Source organism: Anguilla anguilla, chromosome 2 (assembly GCF_013347855.1).
Source record: "Anguilla anguilla isolate fAngAng1 chromosome 2, fAngAng1.pri, whole genome shotgun sequence".
NCBI lineage: Eukaryota > Metazoa > Chordata > Actinopteri > Anguilliformes > Anguillidae > Anguilla > Anguilla anguilla.
This window is the reverse complement of record NC_049202.1, coordinates 47,125,457-47,152,930: the sequence shown is the minus strand read 5'-3', so window position 1 is coordinate 47,152,930 and position 27,474 is coordinate 47,125,457. Positions and strand designations below refer to the sequence as shown.

The 27,474-nt window shown below is 53.7% G+C and overlaps 1 protein-coding gene across 5 annotated transcripts in view; it reads right to left on the bottom strand.

Annotated features, from left to right (window-relative positions):
• Positions 1-27,474, bottom strand: part of sdk1b (sidekick cell adhesion molecule 1b) — a 351,675-nt gene that overhangs the window by 17,827 nt on the left and 306,374 nt on the right. For all 5 annotated transcript variants that reach the window (XM_035405015.1, XM_035405016.1, XM_035405017.1 and 2 more), the window contains 9 exons: positions 25,966-26,155; positions 16,640-16,738; positions 11,937-12,131; positions 10,616-10,817; positions 8,560-8,663; positions 7,636-7,706; positions 6,656-6,788; positions 4,915-4,971; positions 3,283-3,384 (listed from right to left, as the gene is read on the bottom strand). In XM_035405015.1, the coding sequence (XP_035260906.1) occupies positions 3,283-3,384; positions 4,915-4,971; positions 6,656-6,788; positions 7,636-7,706; positions 8,560-8,663; positions 10,616-10,817; positions 11,937-12,131; positions 16,640-16,738; positions 25,966-26,155 (1,153 nt within the window). The remainder of the gene's footprint in view (positions 1-3,282; positions 3,385-4,914; positions 4,972-6,655; positions 6,789-7,635; positions 7,707-8,559; positions 8,664-10,615; positions 10,818-11,936; positions 12,132-16,639; positions 16,739-25,965; positions 26,156-27,474) is intronic.

The following is a 27,474-nucleotide window of genomic DNA, read 5'->3' as shown; positions in this document are numbered from 1 at the left end:
GCCCACTGTGAGCAGCAGGCTGTGCCAGGGCCCACTGTGAGCGGCAGGCTGTGCTGAATCCTGCCTGTGCCAGGGCCCACTGTGAGCAGCAGGCTGTGCCAGGGCCCACTGTGAGTGGCAGGCTGTGCCAGGGCCCACTGTGAGCGGCAGGCTGTGCTGAATCCTGCCTGTGCCAGGGCCCACTGCGAGCGGCAGGCTGTGCCAGGGCCCACTGTGAGCGGCAGGCTGTGCCAGGGCCCACTGTGAGCGGCAGGCTGTGCTGAATCCTGCCTGTGCCAGGGCCCACTGTGAGCAGCAGGCTGTGCCAGGGCCCACTGTGAGCGGCAGGCTGTGCCAGGGCCCACTGTGAGCGGCAGGCTGCAGTCTGCAGGGGGGCTGTATTATTGGTCAAGCTTCACCCAGGGAGGCAGCGCGGAAGAGAAAACATTTTACACAGCCTTTCAGTTCCACAGGCTGCATCCTGCGTTTATTCCTTTTCCCTTTCCTTTCCTCACGTCCAAGCTTATGTCAAATCCACTGAACGGTTCCTATACGCGTATTCACAATGACGGGCAAGGATAAGCAATTCGGCCTAGTTTGAACAGTGTTTTATAGTTCCGAAGGTCTTAACTGGTCTGAGTAATTTGGTTTCACAATGCCCAGCATATCAAACAAAGCTTCAATGATGTGAAAGCCCAATCGTACTTGATTACTCTAAGCAGGGAGGGTGAAGCTGAACAGAGGCAGCACTGCTGGGAGCAGTGTAAATGCAGAACTGCAGAAAAAGCCCTGCTGCACACTGTCCAGAGCTAGCTTATGAATGGAGCATAACCTGTTCAGCTCCTTATGAGACGACCTCAACTTCTGATGCAACGCTCTGTTGCAGAAGTCAGTAATCCTTTGAAAGAGACAAACGTAAGGGTAGAAGAGAGAGAGACGAACCTGGGTGTAAAAAAGGAGAAAGACACCATGTAAAGATTGCAGTCATGCCCATGTGGGGCAATGGGAATGTAAGGAGAAAGCTAAGATACGTGGGCATGGAATTCACCAGATGAAGAGAATCTGCAGCTCATGTGTAAGGCACAGAGCCTATTGTAGGCTTCCTCCCGCTTCGCCTGAAAAGCTGCACATGCAATCTACATTCTGATCCCTACAGAGAGCCACATCCTCAGAGACCAGTCATTCCGACCCGGGCGTCCACGTTGCCCGGCGCCCATCGCTCTGTAGCCGGACGGACACGTCTGTATCCGAGTTTCATTCCAGGCGCTCCGGCCGTTTTCAGATCGCTCACCGGGAGATAATGCACTCGCCCATCGCCAGCTCCACAGCGGCTGCCATCGCTCGCCGCAAAACACCCAGGTCGCCGAAGAGAGAGAGAAAAAAACCACGCGTATGCATGGAGGCGTGTAAACGACGGCTCTTTACGACCCATCCCTCTCCCGGACAGGACCGCGCTTCCCCAAAAACAGAGACGTTCCAAGCGCCGTCCGACCTGTCGGTCCCGGCGATGAGAAACGCGCCCGCACACAGGACACCATCGCTCCGCGTTGCAAATCTGGCGATCGTAAATTGCGTGGAGAGAACAAGCGGAGCGGCGCGGGAGACAGGGCGCCCTCGCTCTGAACGACCGGGCGAGCGTCAGACGGCTGTCAGCCCCGGCTGGAATGAGAAACGCGCCCCGGCGGAACAGAAGGTCACGGCGCGGGGATGGGAGCGCGCTTATTACCCGTCTGACAGGAGACAGACGCCACCAATTCACCAATCTATTACCAGCGCCCGGGAAGAAGCCAAATGGATACCGGCCAACCACAACCCCATTTGTCCAAATAACGGCCAGCTGGGAAACCTGGGGCTGTCAGGCCCCGGAACTTAAACAACGCTTCCACCGCGCGCGCTGGCGGGGAAATCGGCACGGCGCTCGGTGGAGTGCGCGCCCGCGTTACCGCTAAAGCAGCACGGACGAGCTCTCTTAACGCACCTGAGTTTGCCCCCGCCTGCGTGAACGCGCCGTGGAACGAGCCGAGAACAGCTTCCGGAAAGAACCGCGCGTGACCGAGCCTCTAACTCTAATGGCCGCGCACAGCCAGCGTCGATGTAGCCAGCGTCATTAAGACCCCCCGCGGCGCCGGGCTGATTGCCGCGGCGTCCGAACCGTCAGGGCCGCTCGCGCGAATGGGCGTACAGCCGAAGGAGAGAGGAGGAGGAGGAGGGTAGAAAAAAGTTTCCAATAAACATGTCCTCCTGAGGCGCTGATTTATTGCGCAACTTTGGGAAACTTATTGAGATTCCGGAGGAAGAGCAATTCACTTCTGAATATGATGTATAGTCACACGCACAGACACAGAGGCATTTCCTTTCAAAACAAATCTGATTAAAAAAAGGGTAGAATTACCCGGAGAGGAGGGGAAAAAAAGAAGCGAGGGGTTGAAAAATGGACGTGGGGAGGACGCTGGCCGTAAATATGGAAGGGGGTGGCGGTGATGTATGTGGCGGACGGCGAGGAGCAGGGCGTGGTGACAGCCATCGCTCTGAGGCGGAACGCATCGCGAGCAGGGCGGGGTGGGAGGAGCCAGCCCACAGGGGGCGGGACTAAGGGCCTCTCTCTCCTGTTTAATCAGGAGCAGAGCTGGCACTGACGCGCACGGGACTCCACGCTCACATCCGTCAGCTCGCCATGAGCTCCCTCCCACGGGCCCGCTTTCCCTCTCCCAGCCCCGAAATGCACGGGCTCCTCTTTTCACCCCGAGCCATACATGCACACTCTTAAAGAGGGGATAGTTATGGAAAGATAATTACGATAAAAAATGAAACCGAGGCGGTGTCAGGCATTATCCTGATTGATGAATGGAATAACTACAGGGAGCTGAATAATGGATCATCACAAATGCTTTAATAGGGCACTAAATATCTTGAACTTATCTGAACTTCTTGCACATCACCCACACGTTTCATTTATAAAATTGTTGTCTTACATCAAATTTGTAAATAAATGAATATATATGGGACCATTATGGTAATGACGGTGCATAAATATCCCTCAGAGACAGGAAGTTTACAGAAAAAAAGAAAAGAGAAAGAAAAGATATGGCGATATGCCGAACGCGTACACAAACAGTCACTCCACCATTTCAGCGCAGCACGCTTACCTCTGACTGGATGGAGCTGAGCGGCCTGCTCAAAGCCCTTGCGTTCTTTACTGCGCTATAAGTCAGTTACCCGTGTGTAATCAGGGCTCCGTGATGCGCCGACCTAAAGCCACTCGATTTACTGTGATGTCACACGTAATACGGGCCCGGTTCCTACCTGCTTCTCCAACGAAAACCTCCACAGGTGCGCTGGGCGGGCTCTCGCCGATGATGTTGTAGGCTGTCATCACGACCTCATAGCGTTTGTACTTGTTCAGCTCTGAGGAGGCAAGCGTAATGAGGAAGAATGAAAACATTGGACAGTTGCCATGCCAGTACAAGTCACGCCCACGCAACCCACCAGAACACAGAAAATATTTCTGTAATACTGAAGAAATATTTTGTACTTGGAGTACGCCACACATCAGAACGTTCAACATATTTATGTATTGGATTTATTTTGATTCATCCGAAGCACTCAAATGGATGTGCTTCATTTAGAAGCCTGGATAAACCTTTAGTTCATCATTTAAAAAAAAACAAAGCATCCATATCCAAATACTTCCTCATTGTTTTTCTTCTTGTCGTCCCTTCAGTTATTGCTCTACCCATCATTGTGCTCTTTTAGTTTTTCCCCCTCCTAATTTCCTGGATGCAAACTGTAATGTGTGGTAGCCCTCAATGTTATGCTTTTGAACACGTACGCTCAACCTGAACGCTTGCCGTTGTCTGTGTACTGTCTATATCGAGAAAAGCTTGATATATGAATCTTCACTAAAAAAACAATATCCACTAGAGTTTTGGAGATAAAAGCACACACATTCTTCTGTTACTGTCTTTTTGTTCATTCCAAGCCTGAAACAATACCACTCTTTCTTTTCCCAAATTTAAGCCAGTGCAGGTATTGAGATAAGGATAATTGCTGCAGACCGTCATAGATCTTTATTTTCTTGTTAAGAAAACAGAGGTGCCATCAGGCAACTGTCAATAGCCAGAGCTGAGGGTGAGCTTGAGGATCTCAGAGAAGAGGAATTTTAACAAGTTTTTATAGATCTGCTCCTTCCCCTGGGAAATAGCACTGGGGACCTCCACCTCCTCCCCTGGACCCCATGCTCTGACTAACAAGCCCCTCTCCAGACTGAAAGAGCTGCAGTGCTGAGTACAGAAGGAAGTCCACCATCTGCACAGATGGTGCTTGTGGGGGCATTTCTATCTTGCTGTTTTTCCTCCTTTAAAAAAGAAAACCACCATCTGGGTTGATGAATGTAGGCTTTATAAAGGTAGGTTCCCTTGCTCGGTGTGTGAGAGACTGAGAGCTTAGCTATCGTTTGATATTTCTGTGTGAGGTTTAGAAACAGGGGAAAAAAACGGCACAGATGCCAGGTCACACTCTGTAATCAGGTGGCCTCCACGACAGCAGCCTTTCATTAACTGAGAGCGTCTTAACAAGCCGCGCTACGCCGGCGTCTCCGGATGCAAAGCGCGGTTATTTGCGACGCGGCGCGGGGGGATCAAGCGCTCGTCTGTGCACTTGGAGAGATGCGACTGCGCACGGCACACGAAAAAAAGACTTCTCCAGACTTCTGAGGCTCTACTGTACACCAGGGAATGTGACACACCACTGACAATCTGGAGGCTAAATTGTTCCCGGGTTCACAGACAAAATAGGCAAATTAGAGGAAGTGCTTGTTAACACAGAACAGGGTGCGCCGTTTGGGATTACGCGCTTTTGCCAGAAGGAGCATGAATATTTTGTTAAAACTTCAAAGTAAAGCACACTTAAATAGACCAGCAATTAAAAGAAACTTACGCGTTAACTCGAATTCTGTTAACCAAGCACTGCTCACAGTCTTGAAAGTGCTCTTGGCTGTTTGAGGGAAACAGAGAAAAAATAATTTGTTACATATGAGAAAAGTCTGCATCACAAAATAGCTTGAAAGAAAAACATCACAAGCACGAAAATAACTACAGAAAATCTTTGCGGGTTGCCTTTCAACTTCAGTAAGTTTTCCATCTCTTGATACTGGCGCACTGATACCAGATACACCATCAAATGCTTCCAAGATGGACACTGAGCTCTCCGGGAAAAAAACCGGATGCAGTTACCTTTCCAATTGCCTATATCAGCATCCTTTATGGTATGCTGATATAAATACCATTCAGAGCCATTTGGACATTCCTCACGGCAACACACAACACACACCCTTCCTGCAGACTCATTTCCTCAGCTGCCGATAGCAAAGTCATTACACGCCTCAGCTCGTTAGCACTTCAAAGTCACATGAATAAAGATGGCTGCGCGCGTTCGCCACGGAGCGGTGACACGGGCGTCTGTCAGGAGGTCTGGCGCGTCAGTCACATCCGAACGGCGCGAGCTCGGGAGGAAACGCATTAGGCGCCATTCCCGCTTGCTTTCGGCACGCGGCGACGGATCGCCGCTGCGTTGGGTTGGGGCGTGGGTGTGGGGGGGGATGCGCGGGGACGGATCGCGGCTCAGCCGCTGTGTTGGGGTGGGGTGGGGGTGTGTGTGGGGGGGGGGGGGGTGCGCGGGGCGGTGTTAATTCCGAGACGGCGAGCGTGGCGCTGAATGCATAAGGAGTGGCAGGGTACCGCGCTGCCGCCCAGAACAGTGGCACTGCACTAAACACACCCCCAGGCCCCGCAGCTCCAGGCATGTGCGTTCTGAACACATTTAATACCCGGCTGATTGCTACGGAGACGAGCGCAACAGCAGGCTCCATAATGAAGAGCTGATACTGAAGTCACCCCCTCCCCCCATGTAGCATGGGCCTGTCATATATACACATACACTATATGACCAAAAGTATCTGAACCGCTCCTATTTCTCATGGTTTGTGCTAGGCCCCTTTAGAGTCAGTGAAGGCAAATCTTAATGCTACAGCATACAATCACATTCTAGACAATTCTGTGCTTCCACAACAGTGGAAGGCCCTTTCCAGTTTCAGCATGACAGTGCCCCCGGGCACACAGTGAGGTCCATATAAAAATGGTTTCGTCAAGAACAGTGTGGAAGAACTTGACTGGCCTGCACAGAGCCCTGACCTCAACCCCATCCAACACCTTTGGGATCAACCAAATGCGAGCCGGGCCTAATCGTCCTATCAGTGTCACTAATGCTCTTCTAGCTGTATAAAGCCTTCCCAGAAGAGTGGAGGTTGTTATAGCTGCAAAGGGTGGACCAAATCCATATTAATGCGCACAATTCTTGTGTGAGATGTTGGATGTCAGGTGTCCATTTACTTTTGGCCATGCAGTGCATATATAAAAACGAATAAATAAAATACACAGGAAAATATTCAATGTAAAACCAACTCTGATGGAGTACTTTTAACTTTAACAGAGTACATATTGGTTCTATTGGACTCTGTGGACTGCACAGAACTCAATCTACGTTCCACTGACGGACAGTCAAAATGTAAAATCAAGGAGAAAAACAAAAAATGGAAATGGATGAACACAGGAATGCTGAAACCAGCAGGAGGCGCAGGCGAGACCGGGCCAGAGCTGGGCCGACCTGGCCCGTTCCCCACCTGTGATCTCGGCGCGCGCGGCCGAGAGGTTGGGGGCCTCCTTGGGCTCCGCCGGGGCGCTCTCGTACTGCAGCTCGCGGTAGAACAGGCGGAACCCCACCAGCACCCCGTTCACGCTCTCCTCCTTGGGCGGCTGCAACGTGCAAAAACGGCATCAAAGATCACACCCTGCGCCTCGCCGCCCCGCCGCCCCGCTGCTGCTGTCACATTAAAAAGGGCCTCTTTCCAGAAGCTTCCATTTCCAACCCCGTGTCTCACACACAATCCCACACTCCAGCCCCATTCTGCAACAGCTAATAGATAAATAAAAGATGAGAATTAAATATGTGGAGCGCCGAGTCAGGAGTTAATTAGCAAAAGTCCATTGTGAAAGTAATTAACTCACTGAGGCCCACTGCTCTATTGATAAGACTATCACATTTAGGGGAAGATGATCCGAGACTCCTTAGGTCAGTGGATAAGGGTTTCTACGGCTAATTAATGCGCCTTTTTAGTATGTACCTGTAAACGGAGCGTCTGCATGATGTATATTAATTAACCAAGGCTACTCGAGATCCTTTACCTCCGAGACTGTATATCATCACCTTCAGCATGGGGCCACGGAATGCAATTCGCATAACAACTAGTACAGAACATAACATTCAGCCCTGTCTGGGTGCTGGGTCTCAGGTTTACTTCTTTTTTTAGAGGAAGCCTGATCAGGGGCTAATCTGGCCCATTGTGGGCTATGCCTTGGGTTGCTTATAGCAGCTTACAGGACTGTCATGAATGCAGGTGTGATTGGACTACATTCACACCACTCATGACTACGCAGATTTGCTTCTTGCTTTACACGTTGCTTCTGCCCATCTATTCTGTACTTTTTTTTCTTTATTTCAGCATTGCATATTGCCGTACTGGCAAACTGCTCACATCTGATTCAGTAAAAGGTGAATTAATAGCCAAATGCAGAGTCGGAAGACGAAATTTGGCTTACATACCTGCCACTGAACAAGGACAGAGGTCGTTGTGGATGGCTTTACCGCCAGAATAACAGGTGGTTCATCAGGAACTGCAATGAAACAGAACACACATGAGGATTTGATTCTCAATTAGTCAGGCTTCAGTTGCCCCGTCCTTAAAAGCTTTTCATCCAAACGGCAAAAAAAATAAATAAATGAAAGTCCCCTACCTAAAGTACCCTCGCTGTGAGAGGGGGAAAGGGAGGGGGTGAGTGGTTGGCATGCACTTCTTGGATGAGGGAGGGGGCATTAAAATAAAAAGTCTAAAACACTGCTCTCTCTCTCGGGCTTGTTTTCACGCCCGGCACTGGATGTTCGTGCCGTTTTCTCTGAATTCATGAAGGCTTTTATACACGAAAACAGGAAAAACAGCAGCAGGGTCCAATGATATAATCAGTCACACGACAGAACTCCAAGCCCAAGGCTGGTCCTCAGCTTCTCTCCCAACAGCAGGCAGGCAGGCAGGCGGTAGAGGCACACACAGCCACTGCCTGATGCATTAGGTACAGGTGACCAGGCTCATTTCCCTCTCCGGACGCCCTGCTAATATATCTTCGGAAGTGCCAAGGTGTATTGGACATCGCTGGCCGTTACACCCCCTGATACACGCAATAAAGTGAACTACGCTAATAGATCTCTTTTATTCACGCGACAGATTGCTAGTGTGGAAATGTGCAGCGATCATAAAGCGGGGAGAGAGCCGTAATGGAGTCTGCAGCCGGGCCGGCTCTCGTCCCGAGCGCCTCTCCGCGGTCACCGGGCGCGGGCCCGAGAGCCAGAGGCCGAGCCAGGGCCCGGATCATATTTCTCTGGCGGTTAGGCGGCGGGAAACAAACGAAAGGAATCGATACTGGATCTAATAGGGTATAAAGGCCCGGGCGCGGCACCCGCACCTCCACTCACCATCTTGTAAAGTTGTAATTGCGTCCGTCTCCTTGCTGTAGGCGCTGTCTCCGATATCGTTAGTCGCCATCATTCTCAGCTTGTACGAAGTGAAGGGCTTCAGCCTGAGAGAAGGCACAACCTTCGGGTTATTTCACATTTTCTCGAGTGCGGCTTCACTTCAAAAGCACAGAAAGGATCGCCCGCGCCCGTTCGGTTAAAAAAAAAAAGGGAAGAAAAAATAAATTTAAAACACGGCGAGCCGAGCTGCCTTCCCAGGTACCCTTTCATACAGCGGGCGGCGCTAATGGGGGAGCGGCGCGCTGGAAACCCGAATCTCTGCCAGAGAAGCAAGAAGAAGTAAACAATCACAGGAGCACAAAGACCTCTATGTAGAGGCAGAATCTGGGGAAAATGTTAGTTTGCTCGGATGCCCTCTGATGCAGCGCGGCAGACGACTCCGGCAGCAAGGCGGGCTTAGTTTCAGGGGAGCGAGATGGTATCGAACACGCGCACCTGTTACACGTACCGGGAGGCGTGCGGCTGATAAAAACTCACAGTGACATTTGGAGATAAGCTACTGCACGTGCTCGGGCTGCCGGTTCCTCTCTGCGATGACGGCTCCGTCCACATAAATAAAGCACAACAGACCCGGCGCGCGCGCCCGGAGAAGACGCTGAGCGTCCTCGTCCTTTCCGGCAGCTCCGCTCCCATAATTAAGAGCGAGGGGGGGGGGAAGCTGCCGAGGGACGGCAATTTGCCCCGGCAACCGAAGACTGATTGGAGCAATCACCGCGTGGGCTAATCACGGCGAGCCGGAGGAGGGGAGGGGCCAACGGACCCCAATCACCGCCGCCGCGCCGCCGCCGGCTAGAGGACACGGCTCCGGCAGACCCCAACCCCAGCGACCGTGAGGACGGAGGCCAGCGCTAGCTTTCAGAGCCACCGGGGAGAGATTACAAATTTGCGACATGGGGGGGTGGGTGGGGGGGGTAGGGGGGGTGCAGGAAATGAAGGATTGACCTCCGTGCGGACACCCCTGGGCCAGGTGACCGGGGCCGGCAGAGTGCGCTGATTACCTGAGCCACCGGAAGAGCCCCCACGGCCATCTCCCCCCCCGCCCCCCCGCCCCCCACCCCCCCGCCCCCCGCCCCCTGGCCCCCCGTCTCGCAGGCCTAATCTCCACACAATCACGCCAGGCCTGCGCCATTTATCCAGCACAGCAAAAGGCAAGAGAGCAATGAAATACTCATCTAAGAGAGGGGGGTAATCATAATCAAGATAAAATAGGCCTCGCAATGCATACACAGCACCAATTCACTAATGGCCACATAATCACAGCGCCAATGAAGGCAGGGGGATGGGGGGGGGGGGGAGGGGGTGGGAATCAAACACAATGCTGTTACCCCCTTTGTTTGTGAGGCTGCCCTGCAATCCAGATCACTGGGAGCTTTAGCAGATCATTACGGAGACAAAGTGCGCTCAGCTCTTAATAAGGCTCCTGCCAGATCATTCATAAATCGCCCAGCAGCAGCAGCAGCAGCAGCAGCAGCAGCAGCAGCAGCAGCAAGGCCTTTGGCTGAGAGCCATGATGGGAGTATGAGAGATGCTCTAAGTTCATCTCCCCCCATCACTAGCATATATGTAAGGCCCGATAAGCACGCCGGTCCACCCATAAATACCCCATCAAAGGAAACGCTGCACTTTATCTCTCTGCATAAGATGGGCTTCCTGTTACGCAGCGGCCATCTCCAGACCCTCCTGAGACAGACTCCCCGCTCTGAGCACGCGCGCTTATTTGAAGAGGGGTGCTAAAGTCGCGCATTTATTTGAAGAGGGGTGCTAAACGCGGCGCTTATTTGAAGAGGGGTGAAGAGATAAGGCGGACAGATTGAGACGCGTCTCTGAGGGGCTGGCGGGGGCTGAGGCGGGGGCTGAGGTGGGGGCTGAGGCGGGGGCTGAGGGGCGGGCTGAGGGGCGGGCTGAGGCGCGGGCTGAGGCGGGGGCTGAGGGGCGGGGGCTGAGGCGGGGGCTGAGGCGTGAGACGGCGTTTTCGGCGGGGCGGGGCGGGGCGTACCGGTCCACCTCCCAGGAGGTGCTGTTGTGGCTGATGGCGGCGGAGTGGGTGTGCCAGTCCCCGTCGGGCAGCTGGCGCGTCTGCAGGGTGAAGTAGCGCACGGGCGAGGAGCCGTCGCCGCCGGGGACCCAACGCAGGAGCAGCGCCCGCGACCGCACGTCCTTCTGCGGCACCGTCAGCTTCTTGGGCGGCTGGGGCCGGTCTGGGGGGGGGGAAGGGAGGGGGGACAGGGACAGGGACAGGCACAGGGACAGCCTCAAACGGTGCATCCCAACCAAGCCCCCACCGGGGGGGTCAGCTCCTCTGTGACAGCGAGAGAGCGGCGGGATCGATCGACCCCCGGCCCGCCGTGGCGTGAATAATCAGGCGGCGGGTCCCCAAAGTACGGGGCCGCCCCGTCACACCCCCCCCCCCCCCCCCCCCCCCCCCCCCCTCCCCCAAAGTCCCTTAACACAACACCGCGTGCCGCCATCGATTTTAATAGAAAAACTCAATAGAGAGAAGCATAATTGTTTAATTTTAAAGGTAGGCCTTATTGATTGTGATTAAACATGCAGGTTGTGTAATAAAATGGCTATCGATCGGACAGGCTGTCGGTGGGTGACCTGTCTCTCACAAGTTTTTAGGGCCTGATTAATCAGCGCTCACTCCTCCGAACGCGGCCCTCCGTTATTCATCCCTCCTCCGCTGGCGTTTGAGCATTAAGGGGAGCGCGTGTTATTTTAATACGCCAGCGCGGGGCTGTAACGGGGCCGGGGCGCCCCGCTTTCTATTCAGGCGACGCCGCGCCGATCTTCACCAAAATATCCAATTTTATGCGCAGTGGAAAGATAATCAACACAAGTGGTGACCTTTCAGATTAATACAGTGGTGTTCTGCACAAGGGGACTGCAAATCGTTTTAAGCGTATTCTTTATTACAGTTGTCCATTCAATTACACTCGAAATCACATTCTCGGTTCTACACAAAGCTCGACGCTTCTCTTGTACAGAGTGTAAATCAAAAACGATCGCGAGATTAATAAAAACGGTGCTCCGCGATACGGGATAAAAAGGCCTAATTGGATTTAAAATACCGGCTCATCCGGCATGAACACATTATTACGATCGTGGAAACTAATCGCGTGAGTGCTGCTCCGCGGTGCTCACGCCAGGCAGCATGTGACAGCCGCATTAGGGCAATGACGACACAGGAAAGGGGTGCGCGGGGCCGCTGCACGGGATTAACGAGGACGGCACTTTTGAGACGGTCCCTAACCGCGTGACTGGGCATGTGTGGTGGTGCAGATGAACGTGTCGGGAGGTCGTGGCGGCGGGGTCACCTCGTCTCTCCGTGGTGATCACCACCGCCTCCTCGGGCAGGCCCCAGCCCTGCTGGGTGCGGGCGGAGACGCGGAAGACGTAGGCCGACTCGGGGGCCAGGCCCGTCACCGTGAACTGCCGGGCGTTGGAGCCCACCTCCACCGTGGTGAACTTGTTAGGGTCACTGGCGTCGAGGCGGTAGGCGATCTGGTACCCTGTAACAAAGCCAGCAGGAAAACACACATGAGCCGCGTCCTTCCTGCAGGGGGACTCGTAGCGCTTAATACCGCCAAAGTAAATTCAACGCACGGGAAACACCGTACCTCTTACCAAACAATGGAACTTCTAAGATAAGACCGGAGGATAAGATAAAAGTGCAACCAGAAGCAATGTCTTCTTATCAAAACAACACTGCAGTCAGTAGGAAAAGCCTGATTCAGAAAAAAGGCACAACAGGAACGGGAGGACAGGAGCCACTCACAGGCCTGTGCTGCATTATCACATTTGTGCCACCGTCCAGCTCTAAGTACACTCAAGGCAACGTTTGAGACGGGAGATGAAAACTTCTGAATGCGTACGCTGGGTGCTATCACTAACCAGATTACTCCTCCGCAATTCTGTCATAATGCATTTCAGAAAATTTCTCTCTGGAGGGGGAAGAAAAAATAAAGAAAGCTTTCAGAAGCCTGCAGTAAATACAGGGGGATCCACGGCGGACAGCGCTCCGCAAGCCGAACCGCCGCGTCTGAGAGCGGCCATTTAATGTTTCCCGCGTTTCCGGAACGTGCTGCCCGTTCGCCCTCTGACAGCATGCCCATATATGGGCGCTGCCCCCTCGCCCACCCGCCCAGCGTTTGAAGAATGCAATCCTCAGATGCGCTGTGTCGTAAACTTGCTGAAGCCCCGTCTCAGACAGATGACATTTTATTATTGTTAAGCTGGCTCCAGGACAGGGGCTGTAGCGGAAGTGAGTGAAGGTTAAGTGGCTAATAAATGTGAGATGTGGACAGTTGGCCCGGGCGGTAAAGCCCTCATCTTTTCCCTGCTGGGAGTGGCCCGATCCCGCCGTTCAGTCACGCCCGATGTAAATGGCGTAACGCGGTTCGGCGGAGCGCTCCGTTTATCCGCGTGCCACGCCTCCCGCGCCTCCATCGCTCTCCTCCCGAGCGCCACCGTCCCCGCCGAGGAGCTTCCGGTTCATTAAAGCGCTCCCGCCGCGCGCCGTCAGCGCCGAGCGGAACAGGAGCCGCCTCAGCCACTCTGTTTCCGGAGCTTTCCGCCGGAGAGCCAGGGAGTGCCACTCTCAGGCCGCTGCATTCTCCCTCTGTTTTTATATTACTCCAGAGCTCTGACCCGTGTCCTGTTCTCGCCCGCTACTTTGGAAAAGGTTTGCGCGGGTCCAGGCAGCAGGCCATGTAATTGGCTGGATTGCCACCCTTACGGTCCTGGGGCTCTCATTTCCTCAACTCGTCACCCCGCTGACGGCCCGTCCCTCGGCCCGCCGGTCACGCCCAGGCGCTCGCTCTCGACGGCGGCCACGGGACGACCGGCCTGGAGCTCGCCGAGGAAAAAAAAACCGACCGCAAAAAGAACGCGGAGGAGCGCGTTTCTGGAAGGGAGGGCTCTTTGAGCACCGTCACGTCGGCACGGAAACACAGACACACAGCTCCGCCAGAGCCCGCCTCTCTCCGCGTGTGTTCATTATCAAAATAAATACACGCGCGCTTTCAATCCAATATGGGCCGCCCAACGCCAGCCGGCATTGCATTACTTTAAATTAAAACACTCAATTCTCTTAATGGCATTAGCTCCACATGTAAAGGAGAAATCATTATGCTTAAACTCTGGCCTGATTGCCGCGGCAACCTCCTGTAAGCCGGATAATAAAAAGTGTGGGCTGTGTGCAGGGCCAAAGAGAACGGAAAGGCAGCGACGCTGAAGCAGCGCATTCACATTAACCCACTCCCGCCTGCCCCTAACCCCAAACACGCGCCTTCCCTGCGTCACAAGAAGAGTTCAGCCGGCCCAAACGCAGCGAACGGCCACGTGTGCAGCGACACCAACCAGGAGGACGCGCTGCTCGAGGGCGCCACCTGGAGCTCACATAATGAATACGGGTGCGAGAGGGAGGTGCAGTAGAGGGCTGGGAACAGAGAAGCTAAACTAGCACTATGGCTCTGGATGCAGTTCACACCACTCCAGATCCGGAGGCACGTTCGTTATTCACCCTCGGTCCAGCCGTGCGGTGATACTGTGAAATACACGAGAACGGCAAACAAGCTCGGGCTGTCAGAGGGACGCGCCATCGGCACGGATCAGACAGGGGCACCTGACGGCATTAGGCTGGCGCGCAGTAATGCGGCAGGCCGACCCGATGCAGAGGAGTAATCCTCTCACGACGGGCGCTGCCTTTAATCAGAATGTGAGATATCAACTCCCCGCGCTGAGAGTCACGCAGACTGAAACTTCTGACCGAAGCCCGTCAGTCTGTTTGTCAGTTTGTCTCTGCGCGGGAAAAGGAAAGGCATGTAAAGTAAGCGGGGCGGTGATTTTTGGCCAAGCGGCCGCGGCCTCTGATCGCTTTAGCGGGAGGCGTGGCCCCCCGCCCCGTCGGGCCCCTGCGTCGGCGTTCACTCCGGGGCCCGCTCTCCCACGGGGGTCCACATTCTCGGCCCTTTGAAGTCACAGTCAGTTCCGTGCGGGACGCTGGGTTCCCTGGCTCTCTCTCCCCTCCTCCTGCCTCGCCCACAATCCCGTGCGCTCTGCGGTTCGGCTCACATGACCGTCTGGGCGCCGGACCCGGGCCAGATTTCAGAGGGATTACTCGGCGTCGCGTTTAAAATCCGAGCTCCGCTGCGAGCGGTCGGTCTTCTCGCCCAAGCCGGAGACAGAAGGGTCCGGGGGTTTGGGCGAGGAAGCTGATTTTCAATGACTTCCAAAACAGGATTAAAGCGCGGGCCCGGCTGCGAACAAAACAGGCTTCACAGGACTCCGGCTGAAACGCGCACGCCACGCCGCATTCCAATGAGAAGAGGAGCGGAGCGGAATTTAGGAGGACCGAGACAGAGACGCGGACGTGACCCTTTTATCCCCTCGGGCCGTTTACACGAGACGCACCGCTCCAGAGTTCCCCCCCCCCCCGGCCCTCTCAGACGAGCGCGCTCGGCGCCCGGCCCGTCTGATGGAGTGCTCCTCGGCGCGGGCCGGGACCGGCTCCAGGACCCCACGGGTACTTTATGGCTGCAGAAGCGCGCGCCGTGCAGCCCGACCGAAGCCGGGCCAGAACTCACACTGCCACGGCGCTCATTAGAGCTTTAAAAAACGCACCCGTCCATTTCTCATCCGGCCCCTGGCGCGGCGGGCGGCGGCGCCGACGCGTTCCCTAGCCGCTCGCGGGGTCTCCTCCGCTGCTCTCACTTCAGAAACGTTCTCATACCGCCGGCGTTAAATTCGCCCGTGGCTACATGCTGGCACTGCCCTACAGCGAGGCCCCATTAATCAATGCTAATGGCACATACGATGCACGTCAGTATGCATGCAGACAACAGCAGAAGCACATGACTGATTACTGAGCACGTGCGGCATGTATGCAGTCTGACAGGCCCTATGCATTTCCCCCCATCAACCAGCCCATAAAAACACCTTGAGGCGGAGATAAAATTACTGAAAGACGTTCCACAGCTCACATCAACAAACAGACGCCATGTCATTTCTTCTGCCCAATGTTTCACCCAATGGTTAAATGGCAGAGCTCAATTCAAATTCTCGACAAACTGTTCCAAACTGCATAATTCAGCAGGTACAAAGTAGACTGAAGCTATAAACCCTCTACTTCCTGTTAGCACCCAGGGAACATATTTTATCTGCTCTTTCCCCCCCCCCCGCCCCCCCGTATGAACCAGCCTCAGCGCTGAGGTACAGCCTGCTGTTATTCTGCAGCGGTGTGATTCAATGCAAGCTGGCAGTCAGCTTAATCATATTACTGCGCCCACATTGCCCCTCTCCCGCTCTCCAGCCGGGATTATTCACCGGCACCATCGCCACGTTTCCAAAGGTAAGTACGCACCGCCGCCGCCGCGATCCCTCAACCCGCGCGTCAGAGGGGAAAACGCTGATCCCTCCCCGCCCTCTAAATCAGGGCCGCTCGGACCGTCAAATTTTGCCAAAATCGCAATTTGTACCCGGCCAGGAAAAAAAACTCTTTCCACCTCGGGCCCCCGAGGGAACAAATGCTTTAAAGCTCGGTGCGTTTTAGCACCTGGAGTAAGCCATTTATAACTGGCCTAACCGCCACCGTGCCAGCGCCCTTTGTCCCTGGGCAGACATTAAACCCGCCATTAACAAAACTCTTTTAACTACGCGGCAGCGACAGGCTTTATCCCCGGCCCTTCCCCGCCGCGCCCGTCGATACTCGGCCCCGGCGGCTCCGCAGCACCCGCACCCCCCCAAATTCCAATTAATGTGGGAGAGAGAGAGGCGGGCGGGAGCCGGGGGGCCCAGTGCAGGGGAGGGCTGTTCAGACGTGGATGTGTGCGAGGCGGGGGAGGGGGCGGGGGGGGGGGGGGCTTGAGGCGGGGGAGGGGGAGGGGGGGGGATTACAGCGCGCTGACAGCAGGGCTGAGTGGGAGTTCTCATCTGTCACACCTCCGCTACCTCCTATCCTGACAGGGCCCCCCTTAAGACAGGCTGCCACGTCCCCCTCCCCCCCTCCGCCGGGACTTACCCATGATGACACCGTTGGGGTCCGCTGGGGGCTGCCACACCACCCTCACCGACGTCAGGCGCACCTCGGGAAACACCAGCCTCATAGGGGGGCCAGGGACTGGGGAGAGAGAACGGAGGAAACATTACATCAACATTACATGGAAGACCCCACCTTACATTACATTACATTCATTTGGCAGACGCTTTTATCCAAAGCGACGTACAAGAAGTGCATTTTCATGATCGTAGACAACTGCTGAACACGGGTTCAGTAAGGTACAGTTACTTATTTTGTACAGCTATTTCTAGCCGAGAACAATGAACACTATCCTGGTCTAACATCTGCAAAGCCAAACTAGGCAGAAGATTAAGCTAGAGTATTAGGACAAATACAATTTACCAAGAAGTGCAAGTCCCCTTCATAATATCACAGCAGGGAAGACCCCACCTCTCCCCTTCATAATATCACAACAGGGAAGACCCCACCTCCCCCCTTCATAATATCACAACAGGGAAGACTCCACCTGTCCCCTTCATAATATCACAACAGGGAAGACTCCACCTGTCCCCTTCATAATATCACAACAGGGAAGACTCCACCTGTCCCCTTCATAATATCACAACAGGGAAGACTCCACCTGTCCCCTTCATAATATCACAACAGGGAAGACTCCACCTGTCCCCTTCATAATATCACAACAGGGAAGACTCCACCTGTCCCCTTCATAATATCACAACAGGGAAGACCCCACCTGTCCCCTTCATAATATCACAACAGGGAAGACCCCACCTCTCCCCTTCATAATATCACAACAGGGAAGACCCCACCTGTCCCCTTCATAATATCACAACAGGGAAGACCCCACCTCTCCCCTTCATAACATCACAACAGGGAAGACCCCACCTCTCCCCTTCATAATATCACAACAGGGAAGACCCCACCTCCCCCCTTCATAATATCACAACAGGGAAGACCCCACCTCTCCCCTTCATAATATCACAACAGGGAAGACCCCAACTCTCCCCTTCATAATATCACAACAGGGAAGACTCACACTTCTCAAACCTTCCTAAGAATGTTTGAAATGTGCCACACCAGAGAATTTACAAGCGAAACCGAACATCATCATAATTCAGGGCTATCTTCAGCAATATAACGATCCCTTACACATTATACATGACTAATGAATGGGTGTAGAGAGCAGTGAACAAACCAATATGTAAAGCGCAGAGAAATGCACTAATGCGTATGTCAGCTGTCTAGCTGAAATCATTCTGAAAGAGGGTATCCTTGCATTTAAATTTAATCGCTCTGTAAAACGGCATGAAGAATATCTTTAAATATTTTAAAACAACTGTCAGCGGCTGCTTGGCCTTCACAAAGTCTTCTTTCCCCAAAGATAAGCTAAAACATTTTATAAAAATGGTGAAATCCATGAACATGCCCATTAGAGCCTTATTATCCACACCGAATATATCCGCTGCTGGAGGACTCCGGCGCTGCTCCCCCGAACAGGCCCATAATCCCCTGCCCGGGCTCCCAACCGAGGCGGGGTAAAAACGGGCTTCACACCGCCGCCCGCCCCGCCAGCTCAGCGCAGCGCTGACAGGGGTCTCCCAAGGGGACGGGCCGGTCGTCATAAAGCAGCCCCCCCCCCCCCCAGCCCAACAGCGCCAGCGGCGACGGAGCCTCGCTGAGCCCACCCCTTTGAGCCCGGCCGCTCCGCCAGCTCTCCGGGGGCCCCCGGTTTGATTCCCCGCTCTCGCCGGTGACTGACGCGCGGCGGTGACGACGGCTACTCCGCGCTGATTCTGACAGCGAGGGACCTGTCAGTCACAGGCTGACGAGCCGGGGAGAGGCAGGACGGGGAGTCCCGCTGTAAGTGCACCTGACACCGCAACACACCAGCGCTCACAATCAGAGGGGCCCCACCGGGCCCGGAGACTGCAGGAGTGACTGCTTCACATCACACAAACCTGATCAGGCTCCGTCGTTTGTGTACCTGCTGCAGCCCTCACAAACGAGATGACACGCGCGACACTCCGCAGGGCCATTTCCATGGCGACTGGCAGACCGTGCGTGCATGCGCAGCTCTGAGCGCTGTTCTCCCGATGGGAGGGGGGCTGGATGCGCTCGGCAGAGTGGGCCCGAGGCTGAGGGAGCGCTTTCGGGACGGAGCTGTTAGGAGCACTCATCCCCACGCCGCCATCACCGCCGTCCAGCGGACCCAGCGAGACGCTCTCCTCCTGGGGAGGCTCCCGGTGCCTGGCACACCCGCGCCAGCGAGACGCTCTCCTCCTGGGGAGGCTCCCGGTGCCTGGCACACCCGCGCCAGCGAGACGCTCTCCTCCTGGGGAGGCTCCTGGGGCCTGAGAGACCCTTGCTCTCCACAGATGAGGAGCTTTGGGGGGGGGGGGGTAGGTACGGGGTGAGGCCGGTTCGGAGCGAGCGGCTCCTCGGGACGGCCTACCGCTTCTCGCCCAGCTCGCCGAACCCGCCTGCGCAGAGCGCCATCGCCATGGCGACCGGGAGGTCCGGGGCCCCGTGCGGGACCTTTGGCCGCTTCACATTTAACCGCTTCATTACGCCGCGGCGTTAATGCGTCTGACATTTGGGCTGGCTCCGCGGGCGGGGGGGGGCAGGGCACGGGCGGCGCGGGGGCGCGGCCGGGGGCGACATCGCCGTCCGCGCCGCGTCCCCGGCCCTCCATCATCGCCCGCTGATCGCCCGGCGCGAACAAAGACGGCGCGGGGTGCGACGGGCCAACCCGTGCCGGAGTGATTAATGCCGTGCCCTTCGCCAGGAGACAGGGTCTGTCACCGGGATAAAGGGGAAAACGCTCGGCAGTGAGCTAATGGAGGGGGAGGGGCCTCTGCCTTCCCCCCGCCCCCTCGGCCTCAGACGCACCCGCGCTTCCCGCTCACGGGGGCTTACGCAGTCGACCAACCACCACGCTGGCGTCGCCGTCCTTCTCCTGCTTCTGTTCAGCGGCTTCCGGAAGGCTGCGGAGTCATTTATAAGCGAACCAGCGCCCTTCGCAAAATCACACGGCCCTCCCCCGCGGATCAAGAGATGAGAGCCATCTACACTCTTCCGTCATCTTACCCCAGCAATTACTAGCCCGGGTCACCTTCCAGTAAAGGCTGCTTGTTTTTTTATTTTCCTCTCCCAGACGTTAACCTTTACTTAAGTGTTCTAAGGTACCAATCAAGAGAACACTGTTTTTACAGGCCTGCCTGAAAGGCCTTCTCACTCTCCCGGGGCGAGAAGTCACACGAGCACAAAGCAGGAAAAAAAACTGGGCCTCTTCTTTCTGGGGAGGGGAATCTCCTCACACACTTACTAAATCATCATCAGGGAAGGCTACTAAAGATGGATCTTTGAGCCCTTTCTGCAGAGAGTCACGGTTATAGATACATTTTTCACCGAGAGCACGTTACACCATCAACTGTCTCCAAATGCTTGTATCTGCAGACTTGGAGCCGGACAGCCGAAGCCCAGCTGTGCAGCTACACCACGCGGCGCAGACCGCTTTAATTAAACGCGGCTTCGCTCACGAGCAGAACGTTCTCCAGCCTGATCATGATTCTTGAATTTCGGCTCTCCGCGGGCCGTCACAGAGGGGGTCTGGCGGCCGCCGCGGGGAGGGCGGCGAGGAGAGTCCCCCTGGCAGACGAGCGGGTCTCCCGGAGGCCTGGCTCCGCCCCCCGCTGATGTCATCGTCCGCGCTTCAGCCCTCTCCGCCTGCCTTACCGAGCCCCGTTTAATTACCCACAATGCAGCCGCATAAACCTGCGGGGCCGAACTTCGGCGGGAAACCCGAGCTCGTCGGATCGATGCCCATTTTCCTGCTTGCATATTAAAAGCATAATTAAACGGCAGCGCTAATGCCTCAGAGTGGCTCACGTCTGGCCGCCACGTCACTCCTCACCCCAGAAGGGAGCTGGAGGAAGCCAGCCGCTTCGCCGCTTTAACCAAAGTTTATTGAATTAAGTAAAAATGAGGTGTCCATCCTGTAAGCCGAGTGATTAAGATATTTCATCATAATGCTTCATTTGCTCGTGATAATTAGAGAAAAATCAATGGTCTTTTTATCAGTCATTATTACAGCTCGAGAAAAAAAAAAGTGGAAAACTAATCCAATTATCTGGCATAATTATATCTGCCGTTGGGTCGAGACGCGACATCACCTTCGATTAAACTCTCCCTGCAGCTGCGCGCGGCCCAGCGCCTGACCACCTCCCGCGCAGGCGGGGCCCAGGCGTCGTTCTCACGGAAACCCAATCGCGCCGCCGAATCTCGCCACGCGTTACCGTCTGGCAGGCTGGTGACAACCGCGCGCGAAAAACGGAAAACGTGGCATATGTGGAGACAGAGGAACCGGATGAAGCGAGCGACCCGATCAAGCAGCGCACACACGCCGCCTCTGCGTCAGACACTGCTGATGTACCGCTTAGTCCACAAGCTGTTTTCACTTATGAACGATAGCGGTGAATAAATATTAAATTTAACACCTAAATATAGGTAAATGTGGAAGCACTAGCTATGCTGTTACAGTCCAAACCTTTGGTACAGGTCACTGGAGGCTTTTGGCTGAACAGCTGGACGCTCCACAGGCAGTGAAGCCATGCCTTCACCTGCACTGGACTAGGTGGGGCCATACGGGACAGGTAAAGCTCATCTGTATGAAAGGCGGTTTAGACGCACTCGTCCCCCGGGCAGACGCGCGGTTGTCACGGCGCGATGCGCTAGGCTACGCGGGCTCTGGGAGCCGCGCGCGGACGTGCTCGCGGGCATCGCCTCCAGAATAGCGAGCGCCGGCGGCAGATGCGTATCTGTGGGGAGGGGGAATGAGACGGAGCGCAGGCGGGCTGAGCCAGCTGTTCCCGTCCGCCCTGGCCCAGCGCTGATTGCTTGGAGCGCTCGCGTCGGGGCAGGGTCAGGATGCTAAGTTTAATCTGCTGCTTCCTTGCTGACGAGAAGTGGGGAGCAAACTGGCTTTATCTTAATCTCTGCGACTCTTCCATTTGGCTCGACACCGCCAGCAGGCCTTGGCGGCTTAAGACAGGTTAAGCCGCCGTGATTGCGCCACCGTTCCAGAAGTGCAGCTCTTGTGCGGAGGAAATGAAGGGGGGGGGGCACACACGCTTGGCAAACATTTGCGTGGGTTTAGCAACGGACTGGAACAGAAGCAGCTCTGCGGGGACGCCCGCTACAGCGAACCCTCACCCAGACGCCAACCGCAGCGACCGAGACGCTAAAAACCCTCACTGAGACAACACTAAGCACTCCAAGGCTCCGCAAAGCATCGCTATGTCAACTGTTGCTAATTCAGCTTTGCACACTGCGCGGAAGGAGCTCTGCACTAATAGTCGCAATAAAGCCAGAAACAAAAGGAATAATGTCAAATGTGTGCACGTTTTTAATGTGTACATATTTTATGGAAGCTAAAGCAGGCATTTGGCCTAGATTTATTTGGGTATTAAAGTATTTATGCCTTTCTGTTTATGAGAACAGATGATTCTAATCTTCCATTCGTTACAGTTGAGCCTCTGGGTATCTCTTCCTCATTTCATTACATAAATAGATATCAAACTGATTTCTGGGGTTAATTATACAGCCATAGAGTATTATGCTGTGTGATATCAAGTGTACGTGCAAGAAAATCGTATTCAAAATGCAGTAATTTCAGTCGTGTGCTGGATGTGGATTGTGTAGTTTTTCTTGGTGCAGCGACACAAAGAGATTTTACACGCCCGTATGAGCGGAGCGAAGCCTCAGAGGGGCCTTGCAGGCGGCGGGAGTAGAAACGAGAAGCTGAACGGCATGTCGCCGAGACTTCCTTCAAAGAAATTAGCATTAAAAATGGAAATAAACCCAAGAAAGAGAGTCTTCGAGCAGAAACGCATTCTCTCTCCCGCTGCAACAGTACACAGAGGCTACACATTGATCTTTGGAGCTGGAGTACTTCCCCAGCTACTGACTAGTCTGTTTTTGATCAGAGAAAACAAAGAAAAGAGTTCCCTTTTTTCCAGGGTATCATAAATTTATAATGACAAAATCCTGGTCTTTCTTCAACGATACTTGCGCTCAAGCACTGAAAGATAAAGGAGGGTGCGGGTGGGGGGGTCTTTCTGGGCATGTGCACAACCCGTAGTATTCCAGCTCGGGAATATTAACAAAACAACAAAACATTTATGTTTACTCTAGACAGCATATATGTACACGCAATTATATACGTGTGTATTGTTTCTACGTCGAAACTAAACACGCTTTATTTTGTAAGAGTGCTCCAGTGCCTAGTTTGGGTAGTCTCTCTGAAGAGCCAGGGTATATATTTGTTGCTATATGCACAGTCCCATAGTGACAGCCCCATACTGACAGCACTTTCTCTCTTTTATAAGCTTTGACTGTTGCGCGCGAGATACTCTCTATTTCATTAACGAAACCCATTTCCAGGAACATACATGACGGAAATAGCACTAATCTAGAGCCAGAAGATGTCTTGAACAATTTCAGTTATCTTTAAAAGCCAGGAAAACAAAGCAAGAGCACATGTCAATAATATAACCCAAAAGAGGGGTAAAATACATTAAGCATATTACGCTGGAGCTACAAGGCGACACAAATTGCGAATCTGTAATCCTCTCGGTGAATGCATTCACATCTTCGAGATTAGGCTTTGAAAACGGGTGCTAAAAAGAACATGTCATTTCCTTTGAATTCTGCTCTCCCCCTGCGGTGATTAGGCAGCCTCCCAATATCAGGTTCTGCACGGTTACTTTTGTGTTTGCGGAATCCTGTCTGCTGAAGGCTCATTATTTGCCATCGCGGTTTTACATTTCTCCGCGCCGACGTCGGAAAGAAACTTTCCTTCCGGAACTTTCCGCGGCCGGCTGCGTGTGTGTTGCCGAGGCCGGGACCAGGACCTGCCGCTGCGTTTCCGTTGCCTTCTCAGCGCCCCGCGACGCTCGTATATCCGGACCCCTTGGTTAGTCAGGGCGGATGACGGCTTAATATGCGTTCTTTATTTGAACGCATCAGAAAATGGAAAGCCGGTCCGACTCCCAGCGAACGCAGAGCCGGTCACGTTTACAGCCAGCCTTCACACCCGAAGCTTTATGTAATCTTCACAAACGCCGCAAAAAAGGTAAGCAAGATATACACTTTCAATTACCATTTTAATACTGACCGAGGCGGCCTCGCTCTGCAGCCTCGCCGCCGTAGTAAAGGGACCGCGCGCGCACGAGAGCCATGAAAAGAGGGCTTCTGGGATACCGTAAATAAGGGCAGAGCGCTGCCACGTCGTAGCCCTGCTGCAGAATCGTTAAGTGCTTCAATGAACAAACAACGCGGGCTCCTCTCCCCTTTACGGTGGGAGGCGGAGGACGTCCGCCGCGGTTACACCGCCGCCTGCCCGGGGAACACTTAAGGCTCCGTCTCCCAGCGGTTGTCACGGTGAGAGCCAGGCCTGCCCCTGCATGTCGGCTCGGCTAATAGAGGGAAGAAACACGATGTGAGACCAGCCGTCCCCGCTCTCCACCCACTGTCTCTCCCAGGAGGGGAATGCACACGACCTCCACGTGCCATCTGTGCACCCAGCACAGTGTGTGAGAGTGTGTGTGTGTGTGTGTGTGAGAGTGTGTGTGCGTGCGTGTGTGTGTGTGTGTGTGTGTATGAGAGAGTGTGTGTGTGCGTGTGCGTATGTGTGTGTGTGTGTGTGTGAGTGCGTGTGCGTATATGTGTGAGTGTGTGTGTGTATCTGTGTGCGAGCGTGTGTGTGTGTATCTGTGTGTGAGCGTATGTGTGTGTGTGTGGGTGCATGTGTGTGTGTATCTGTGTGAGTGTGTGTGTGTGCGTGTGTGTGTGCGCGTGTGTGCATGTGCGTGCGAGCACGTGTGTGAGTGCGTGTGCATGCGTATGTGTTTGTGAGTGCGTGTATGTGTGCGTTTGCATGTGTGTGAGCGCGCATGTATGTTTGCGCGCGCGTGAGTGCATGCGTGTGTGCGCGTGTGTGCGCATGTGAGAGCGTGTGGGGTGTAGGCGTTAAACAAAGTGAAGTTAAGAACACTTGTCTTTCTCTGAGGAAGGGAGAATCGATTTTTGGATCTTACAGACAAATTTCTTTGTTTTTTATTTAATAATGAAATCAGGCCAGGGCATTTAAAATGCAATGCCTCTTGCATTTTGAAACTGATGAAGCTGATCCATACTGAATGATTTGCAAGGTAACATTCATTGACTGCACATTTGATTGCTGCTTAAACTAATGGTTCCCCTTGATTGAACCTAAAGTACAAAAGAAATTATTATAATGATTTTCCCACAGACTCGGTCCTGCAGGTGTAATGAAAACAGAGCTGTGCAGAGAATGGACTAAAGCAGACAGGAGGAACAGGTTACACATCCCACCAAGATGAGCTGGGCGGGGCATCACACAGTACTGGGGCATCAGTCAGGAGGACTGGGGCATCACACAGTACTGGGGCATCAGTCAGGAGGACTGGGGCATCACACAGTACTGGGGCATCAGTCAGGAGGACTGGGGCATCACACAGTACTGGGGCATCAGTCAGGAGGACTGGGGCATCACACAGTACTGGGGCATCAGACAGGAGGACTGGGGCATCACACAGTACTGGGGCATCAGTCAGGAGGACTGGGGCATCACACAGTACTGGGGCATCAGTCAGGAGGACTGGGGCATCACACAGTACTGGGGCATCATATATCACTAGGGCATCATACAGCACCAGGGCATCACACAGTACTGGGGCATTATACAACACTATGGAGGGCATCACACAGTACTGGGGCATCATACCGCACTAGTGCATCACACAGTACTGGGGCATTACACAACACTATGGAGGGCATCACACAGTACTGGGGCATCATACCGCACCAGGGCATCACACAGTACTGGGGCATTATACAACACTATGGAGGGCATCACACAGTACTGGGGCATCATACCGCACTAGTGCATCACACAGTACTGGGGCATTACACAACACTATGGAGGGCATCAGACAGGAGGACTGGGGCATCACACAGTCAGGGCAGGGAGACAGACAGTGTGGAGCGTGGAAAGCTGGGAAGGGTGTGCAGGTGGCTGTTGAGCAGTGCTAAAATACTGCAGTTACAGAGCAGAGACAGGACCAGCTAAGCGCCGGGGAGTGTGCACTGGGCATAACACCAGCAAACGCTTCACACAGGGGCTGATGGGAAGGGAAGTCAAGAGCTCATTAAAGGCAGTCCTGAGCTGCAGCCCCAGACCTCAGCTCCAATCACCCTCTGCGCCGGGGGCCTGAGCTGAAGTGGCAGAGCAGGAGCTGGCCTACCGTCATCCTTTGATCTCTCCAGGACAGGGGGGCTGCTGGGCTCTCCGTCCCCAATGCGGGTGAAGGCCAGCACCTGGATCTGGTACAGGACGTATTTACGCAGGTTCCTCAGCAGCACAGACTGCGTGAGGTTCCCCTTCACCACGTGCACCTGGGGCTCAGCCTCCGAGTCCTGCTCCTTATACAGCACCTGGAGAAAGAGAGAGATGCACACACAGACGTGAGCACACACACACAGATAAATACACACACACACACACACACACAGGCACGCGCACGCACACACACAGATACGCACACACAGATAAATACACACACACACACACACAGACACGCACACACACAAATAAATAAATACACACACACACACGCACAGACATGCGCACACACACACACACATACACACAAACGCAGGAACGCACACACACACGTATGCACAGACAAACAGAAACAAGCACAAGGGCACAATTAAGAATGGCAATCAATTTGCCTGACGTTTCCAACCAATTTCACTACTAAAGCACCAGGTGACAATGCACAGAGCCTGATTATTTAGCACCTCCACCATCTGTTGAGTGCCTCCCAATTCATCTCAACACATGGTGGCGTCAGATGCCTGAGGGTGATATAAGGAATTGCTGTTGGATTGTAGCTGAGGAAAATTACAGTATGATTTAGGGCAGGTGCATTTCTGGACACCCAGCTTAAAGGACTATAACTTTGTTTCCCCCGGAGGCTGTATTTCCAGGCTGATCTCATCTGAAGTATCTCCAGACCCGCTGGAGTAAATACACGGCCACCCAGTACTTCCTCTTCCTTCACAATTCAGTACATGTGCCCAGGCTTCTCTTGTGAAGCCATGCCAAAGCCAAAATATCACGGCATAATTCCATGTGCTCGGCTGCAGAAAACCGCACCTAGCGCTTTTCGGCTGACTGTGCAGAAATGCATATTTAGCTTTAACTCTCCGACATAAAACATATGTCAGACGGAGCTGACGTCTGAAGGTCCCGTTTGGACGATATGAGCGAAGCAGTACCGTGAATTATGTGCTCCCCTTTGCTTTTGACACACCCAGTTCCCTTATGTAATTGCACTCAGCATAAAACTGCACTAGCTGTGCTGAACAAATGGCTTCTCACTTATATGCGTTTCCCCAGAAAGACAGTGGAAGGTTTTCAATTAACAGAATTACTAATCTGATCATTTAAAAAATTGCATGAATAACAATAGAGATATCTGACAAAAATGCACTTACTTGAAAAAGCCTAAAATAGCAAATACAATTTACTGAGTGTATAATTTCGACATGATTTAAAAAATTAAATAAATCTAGGCATGTAGAACTTTTAAAGCCATATATATTCTACAATTAATATTCCAGGGATAGCAGTTTACTTTGATTCCAAGGCAGAAACCCCACTATCTTTTAAAGTAATATTTCTGAACAAGATGATGTAACTGTGTATCTACAACATTGCAATATTTCCCAAAATCTTGAGATGCTAA